This window comes from Macadamia integrifolia, chromosome 3 (assembly GCF_013358625.1).
Source record: "Macadamia integrifolia cultivar HAES 741 chromosome 3, SCU_Mint_v3, whole genome shotgun sequence".
Taxonomy (NCBI): domain Eukaryota; kingdom Viridiplantae; phylum Streptophyta; class Magnoliopsida; order Proteales; family Proteaceae; genus Macadamia; species Macadamia integrifolia.
The window spans coordinates 14,722,643-14,730,832 of record NC_056559.1 but is presented as its reverse complement, the minus strand read 5'-3'; the positions used below and the strand labels follow the sequence as shown (position 1 = coordinate 14,730,832).

The 8,190-nt window shown below is 36.7% G+C and overlaps 1 protein-coding gene across 1 annotated transcript; it reads left to right on the top strand.

Annotated features, from left to right (window-relative positions):
• The first annotated feature begins 4,002 nt into the window (after positions 1-4,002).
• LOC122073297 (NEP1-interacting protein 1-like) lies at positions 4,003-6,504 on the top strand. The gene is made up of 5 exons (XM_042637857.1): positions 4,003-4,724; positions 5,229-5,407; positions 5,613-5,696; positions 5,789-5,950; positions 6,064-6,504. The coding sequence occupies exons 1-5, from the start codon at positions 4,502-4,504 to the stop codon at positions 6,184-6,186; spliced, it is 771 nt and encodes a 256-aa protein (XP_042493791.1). The 5' UTR covers positions 4,003-4,501; the 3' UTR covers positions 6,187-6,504.
• The last annotated feature ends 1,686 nt before the right edge of the window (positions 6,505-8,190 follow it).

Below are 8,190 nucleotides of genomic sequence, written 5' to 3'. Positions count from 1 at the left end.
CTTTTGGAACAAATCATACCCTCATTTGTTTAATTCCCAAAAAGGCGGAGGCATCTAGAGTTGAGGAGTTTAGGCCTATCAGTCTCTGCAATGTGTCTTATAAAGTTGTGGCTAAGATTCTTGCTAATGGACTTAAAATTCATTTACCTTCATTCATTTCACCATTCCAATCTACTTTTGTCCCAGGGAGACAAATTTATGATAATATCATCATTACTCAAGAAATTTTTCATTATTTGAAGCAAAAAAAGGGTAAAATGGGCTTTGTTGCTATCAAATTGGATATGGCCAAGGCCTATGATAAGCATGAATGGGGGTTTATCAAATCGATCTATGATTTTTTTGGACCCCGTTGGTCTATTTTGATTAGATATCTTTTAAGCACAGCCTCTTTTTCTGTGAAATTGCATGGGTATGCCTTTGAATTCTTTGAGCCTTCTAGAGGTATTAGACAAGGATGCCCCTTAAGTTCCTTTCTTTTTATCTTTGCGATGGAAGCCCTTTTTCAGCTGCTTAATGCCTATATGGACCTAAATCTCTTCAAAGATATTAAGGTTGCTCGCCATGCCCCAAAAATTTCACAATTTTTTTTTTTTGCTGATGATATGTTTATTTTTTGTCGTGCTACTGATGATGATTTCTCCACAATTAAGTGTATCCTTGAGCTTTTTTCTGATCTTTCAGGCCTGGTTATTAACTTTGATAAGAGTGACATTTGTTCCAGTAAAAATGTCTCTTTGGCTGATTGTAAACTCTTGTGTTCTATTATTGGTATCAAAGAGATAGGGAATGATTCCACATATCTTGGCACCAACCTATTTCATTTTAGATTTAGGATTAATGGCTTTAAGCATATTATTTCTCGTGCTGAAAAATGCTTTCTGTTTGGAAATCTAACATGTTATCTTATACAGGGCGCACTGTTCTTATCCAATTGGCTATTTCATCAATCCCTTCTTATCTAATGAATTGTTTTGCTTTTCCTAAACAGATTTACAAGAAATTGGACTTTGTATATTTAAGATTTTGGAATGGTGACCATAATAAGTCCAAAAAACTCTATTTGATTAGCTGGAAAAAAGTGTATTCTCCGAAGTCTTTGGGAGGTCTTGGTTTGAGTGACTCTGCCACTCAGAATAAGGCTTTGTTACTTAAAGTCGGCTGACGTCTTCTCTCTGATTAGAACTCTCTTTGGTCACAAACCTTAAAAGCTAAATATTTTCACAAGAAGTCCATCTTTGATGCATCCACTATGAAAAAAAGAGGTTCTATTACTTGGAATAGTATTGTTACTATCTTACCCATTCTGAAAAAGTTAGTGTACATCAAAGTTGGAAATGGTGGAAATATTATGTTTTGGACTGATCCCTGGATCCTTGATTTATCTGACTTTACCATCCCCTCGTCTATCACCACACGTACTTCCATCCATTGGGTCAAGGACTTCCTTATGGGGAATTCTTGGAATCTACCTCTCTTAGTGTCTTCTTTGCTCATGAATATCGTAAATAAAATCACTAAAATTCATGTTTCCCCTTTGGTTGACAAGTGGTGGTGTTCTCTCTCTAGGAAGGATCACTAACTACAAAGTTAGCTACCAATTATTTGATTTCAATTGACTCTAATAATTCTAATGAAATGTCCAACAGATGCTCATGCTCTTATCTATGCGTGCATTGGTGGAGATTCTTTTGGAAATTGAAACTCCATCCAAGATTTAAGATTTTCTTATGGAGGCTTGTCCTTGATGGCATTCTTACTAAGGATATCATTGGGAAGTGGATGGACATCGACCGTGCTTGCGATCTTTGTCATTCCAACTGCGAATCTGTGTGGCATATTTTCTTTGCTTGCGATTCCTCTAAGTGAATTTGGACTGCGGGTTTGCTAGGATTACGAACTGAGAACATAACTAGTTCCTCTTTTTAGTCCTTTATTATGTCATGTTTTAATTCTGGTCATATTCCTGGCCCTAATAAAACCAGGTTTTTGGGTATTCTAATTATATCATCCCATTGCATTTGGTTGCATAGGAATCATGTTACATATTCCAAGGTTCAGCCAAATCCGATGGCTGTGATTACCAATATCAACAGATGGAGTTTGGTTTCTCTAGACATTGGCTCTGCACATGAATCTTTAGATGTTGTACAATCTAATGAAACAACCCCTATTATGTTACCCTCTCACCCCTTTCATGACACCCCCATTTTGATTTGTACAAGTATTTCAAATAGATCTCTTAATTACTCCGGTTGGGCATGTGGGGTAATTTTTAGAGGAAAATTTGTCTTACTTTGCGCTAATTATTTGATGACAAGAATATACAGTGAGGCATAAACTAGAAGTTTTGTCTATGGCCTGAAGAATTCCAAGGAAGAAGGGTGGAACGTGACACAAGTTTGGAGTGATTCGGAGGAATTGCACAACCTGATTCAGAATAATAGCATCGGTTCATGGCCTTGGAGCACAATCTCAATGTTTTTGGATGTTTATAAATCATTCTTCCAATTAAGTTTTTGTTTTAAGTCCTCAAACGAATGTGTGATATTAGTTAAGCACATTGCTACTTCGGCTATGCATAGAAAATGTAGAATTCTAGATTTTGGACCTAGTATTGATGTTCTCTACTATATTAATTAATGAAGTTTTTCGCTTCCCATATATATATATATATATATATATAAACAGAGATAAGATTACATTTTCCCCTTGTCTGTGAGTTACTATCATTTTTCTTCATCTTTTTTCAATCCTTACATGATGTTTCTGCAAAGAACATTAAAAGTTCCTGGAGCGATTAAGGCAAAAGAAGAGCCCAAGTCACTTGATCGAAGTCATATCTACTATTGAATCCGATCAGGAAGGATCCTGGTACACCCGCTCACTCACCAATATGGTAAGCTGATCGTAACTTAGGGAAGGATTTTGTTGCCAACACATTCTTGTGCATTAAATGGACTATTTCGATTGCATATTGGAGAAAGTTCTTTGTATCAAAGTGAACCCTTCACCCACAATTATACTATCATCATAATTTTCTATATGCCGAAGGTCAGAAATGTTTTTTCACTGTTCTAGTAGTCTCATTCAAGTGTAATAATAACTATTGACTGAAGCCAGAAGGAGAACTCGACCCTTGTATATTTACAACTCATGTTTTTATTTTGGATAAACATAATGTTTGTGATGTGTGTATTTTGGTCATTGTAACCAGCCATCGTATGAGAAATAGGGAATTGGATATTGCGACAGATTTCAATTCCAATTTATTTGATACAATTGAATATTCATGTCAAGAAGCCTTATAATCGCTGAATTTTCAGATATGAGGGCCAATATTCTAAGGTTCTTGAGATCAATTCCAACTGATTCAATGATTAGAAATGACAAGTATTGATTCAATTCCCAATTCCGTCGTCAAAATGCTGAATTTAATAGTCATATATGATATTTAGGTTAAATTCATTAAAATTAAATATTCAACCCAAGTCTTGATCTCACCCTTTTGCACTGATAATTTGATGGTGGGAATGAATGAATGGAAACAAGCAAGACTCACCTAAATTCAGGTTTATGTGGTTTAACCATCTTTGAAGTGACTTAATAATAAAAAAAGAAGAAAGAATGTTATCCACTCGTGCATGTATACATCTAAATACAATGAGTGTGAAAAAAATATACTCCTGCACACTCCCATTGACCAATGTGCCAGCAAGGTGGTGCACAAGGCTTCCACTATAACAAGGTGTGAGGATAATCATAATGTATGTAGTCTTACTCTGTTTTACGAAAATATCATTTTTTAAGTTAAATCTGTGACCACTTGATCATAATAGAACAACTTTACCATTACGCCATTACACCAAAATGGGGAAGAAACCACTGAATCAGTCATCAGTGCTAGGAGTTGAAAGATGGGACCAAGACCATATGGTCTTTTCAGTTTCCAGAAGGAACTCAACTATATAAATGGTCCTCCCATCTCTAACGCGGAGACAATCTTTTTCTCACTCGTTCTCTTCCCCCAATCCCCATCGACCCTTCGACCCATTGATGAAAACGAGTGATTTTGCCCAACCACAGAAAAAAAAACGAAGGTTCGGTATTGGGATTTTACTTGTGAACGATTTCGTGCCTCGAGGTCGAGGTGGAGCCGTCGAGCTCGATCGACCCTGTAAGGGAATCGAACTTGTCGTCGAAAGAAGCTTCCTTTTCTCTCTCTCCCGTGCCTTCGACGAAAAAAGAATTAAAAAGAGAGGTCACGATTTTCCTCTCCTGGGCTGTCCTCCGTCTTTAGAAGAAGAGAGCGAGAGATTTGAACCAAAGGAAAAGCTTTAAATGCTAGTTAGGTTATGTGGTTTCTTTCTTCAATCTTCTCTTAACAACTAAGTATCGCTCCTTGCGCGTTATATCTATTTATATATATATATATATATATATGGTTTCGACCAATAAATACCTCTTATAAACCGTATATTTGATTATTGGAGAATCAAAAATGGAGTTTTACGCCTACCCATCTGCTTCCCCTCGGCCATCTTCCCCTTTTCCTTCTCCTTCTCCTTCTTCTGTTTCTTCTTCTCCATCTTCTTCTTCTCCCTCGTCTTCGTTATCATCACTGGGGATCTGGGTTGAAAGAGTAAGAGGGGTTTGCCGCTCTGTGGCTTCCGCGATTCTCAGCAACCTTCTTTCTGCAATTTTGACCTTCTTTTTCGCATTAGGTAACCTTCGCTCGTTGATTATTTCTGCTGGGTTATTGCTCTTTCTTAGTTGCTCGTCAATATTGTCATGAAAAGATTGATTTTGGGTGTCTATTGAAGTTAGAAACAGATAAACAAGGCTGCCATTGTCATGTTTTGTTTAATTATGGCAAGATTTTGTATAGAATAAATGCTAATCGGATCTCTATTAATTGGGTTCAAATTTTGGATCTTCCATTTGTTTTCCATTTACTGCTATTGTTTCTTTTATTAAATTTTATGCCGATTCATCGATCACTGGCGCATTGCAGTCTCAAAAAACCTACAATTTTTTTCTTCTTTAGATACAATTTAATAAGAAAAATGATCCTCCTAGGAACAAACCATCTGGGTATCCTTATGTTGTTGAGTTTATATCATAACCGAGAGATATGGCGAAAAGCAGATTCCCAAATTAAGAGATGGATTTGGGTATTTTCTTAAGATTGGTACTTATGGAGTTTGTTCGTTTCTGTTTGTTTGCAGTGGGTTCCTTTTTAGGAGCAGTGACTGGAGCTTTGATAGGCCAAGAAACTGAGAGTGGCTTCTTCCGTGGAGCCGCGGTTGGTGCCATCTCTGGAGCTGTTTTCTCAATTGAGGTCTTTGAATCTTCTCTTCTTCTTTGGCACTCTGACGATTCAGGACTTGGGTGTCTCCTATACTTGGTGAGTAACCTTGCTTCTCAGACTCGTTGAAGTATAGCTGTTTGTTTGCTTGATGTAATTAATTAGGCTGCCAAGAAGTGATTCAACAGAGAGTTACTAATTCCCCAAAATCAATGGCAGAATCTTGAATTCTTTATGGAAACTCCATTTTTTTGCTGCAATTTCATAACTTGCACCGTATAATTATCTTAATTGGATTGCCCAGATTGATGTTATTGCAAGCCTTTTGAGTGGAAGACTTGTTCGGGAGCGGATTGGCCCAGCGATGCTAAGTGCAGTTCAGAGTCAGGTAACTAAAAAGAAACCTTGAATTATGGCTGTTCAAATGGCAAAGAGATGTTCCTTGGTGGTTTTCTCACAAGTTGGATTTGTTTTGATCAGATGGGTGAAACTAGCTTCGAAGATATCACAAGCATCTTCGAAACAGGTGGAACCAAAGGATTGTCGGGAGATTCAGTTCAGAAAATTCCAAAGATCAAAATCACAAGCTTGAACAATGAGGATGCATCTGGGGAGAGGGTCTCCTGTTCAGTATGCCTTCAGGTTTTAACCTTTATTCTTTGTTAACTAACCTGCCATCTTCTGAAGTACACCAATTAGATATCCTACAAAGATAGAATCAGATATTCATGCTTGAAATTGCTTTCTCTCTTCAGGATTTTCAGCTTGGAGAGACAGTTCGAAGTTTGCCTCACTGTCACCACATGTTCCATCTACCCTGCATCGATGAGTGGCTTATCAGGCATGGTTCTTGTCCATTATGCAGAAGGGATATGTAATGCTCCTACTGTGAATTACAAGATGAAGAGTTCTTTTGATTTTTTTTTTTTTTTATTTCATTTGTTTTTGTATTTTTATTTAGGTTTTACACCCATACAATTTTCTCACTTCACTGCCTTCAATGTAACATTTCCACCTCGTTTATAAGAAAGCTTCAGAATAGAAAACACAAACAGCCACAGTTGTTGCCATATATATATATATATATATAGATATGGTTGTGTTCTTCCCTGTTCACTACCCTGTTTCTTGTACATTCAGAATGATGTAAATACTTTTCTCTATTTTCTGCTTTATGACTTCTAAAATTGGCCTTTCTTTTCTTTGCAAATTGCAATTGATAAACAATGATGGTTAACTTGAATAAGCTACCTTGTGTTTAGAAGAGAAGCCTTGGTAATTGATTCTTTCATTATCTCAGACCAGAAGATTCAGGGAAGTGGTGGATTCATTGGATTTTGTTTACATTGACTTTGTCATCAATGGTTTTTGGTGGTTTTTCTTCTGACCAAGATAAGAGTTCTGGATGGCCAAGCAGGCAGACTCAATCAATTCAACATGTTTAATAACATGAAATGGTCCTTAGTGAGACTTTTGAAGGTTTCATGTTCCTTAGTGAGACTTTTAAAGGGCTTGCAATTAAGTTTCCATGAAATATCTTAGTAATTATTGTGAAACCACAAATATGAGAGCACCTAATGGAGTCTTAAGCTTGTCTTTAGTTGTTTCTCAATCAGTTGTTTTCCTATTCTAGCATAAATGAACGCAGCACATGAAAGCCATAGGTGAGAGAGGTTACTTGGTCAGAGGAGAGTAGCTGGACAACTCCATCCATGTGGAACTTACATATTTATGAAATGGTTGGATGAAGACTAATCAATCTTTTACAATTCCAGAAAATATCCACCCTGAGGGTCCCTACTCCCTGCCACATGTCTTGTCTGAAACTCAAGCCCCTTACCGTTTACCAAGCAAGAGCTGGAGCCAGCTCAAATCATATACATTTCCATGTATTTACATAATTTCTCTGAATTTTCTAGCTTTGCATCTCTTTCGTAAGTCTGATTTCTCTCTAGGATATTGAAAGCTTAATTTTACTAGATGGCCACATCTATTCAAGATGAACTTTGACATGTAACTATTCAACTTTAGGATTTATCTGTCCACAAAATTTCATCCACATCTAATTCATCATCACTTCCATGGATTTCATGATACTAGTTCTTTAGCTTTAAAGCCATGTTTAGATTTTAGTCTCACCTTAATTTATGAACATGCTAGGTAAGCGAATGTTACCTAATTTGTTGTCACTTTTACAGTAAAATTTTTGCTCGTCATAATAAGCTTGCAGACCCTTCGCTTCTAAAAGTTTGGGGATGGTTGCGTGGGGATGGTTGTGAGGTGAAGGTTTAAGAATTTGGAATTGGATAGAAGATCTGTATTTAGACAGAATCTAATCTGATTTTTAAAAATGTGTGAGGTGTGAAATTTTAATTGTTCGAGTGGAATTCAAGCCAAGGAGCTCTATTTTATTATTTTAGAGGGACCATAGACAATAGAAAAAGGGCTGGTTTACCCACAACAAGAAGTATGGAGGGCGATGGGAGAGCAACAACTGACAATCTACATCTACCATCTGAAGTGATACTGCACCATCTTATACCTAAAAAAGAATAAAATAAATAAATAAATAAAGATACTGCACCATCTTTCATTTCTAATCGTAATAAAACAATGAGGGAGGAGGGTTTCTTATAAGGGTAGTATAAGAAGTAATCTGCACGCTACACCAATGCAGAGTCGGAAATGATGTCATTCATATGGGCTTTACATGTTTAGAATAGAAGAGAGTATCAAAGTCACCCCATTTATGAGAAGGATATAAAATTCTCTAGGAGGGCAGCACATGCTTCCTCTTCCCTAAGGTAATAACCACAACCACTATTATTATTTTATTCTTGGCAAACAATTGAATATAAGAAAGCTAGTGCATTTTCCAAAAA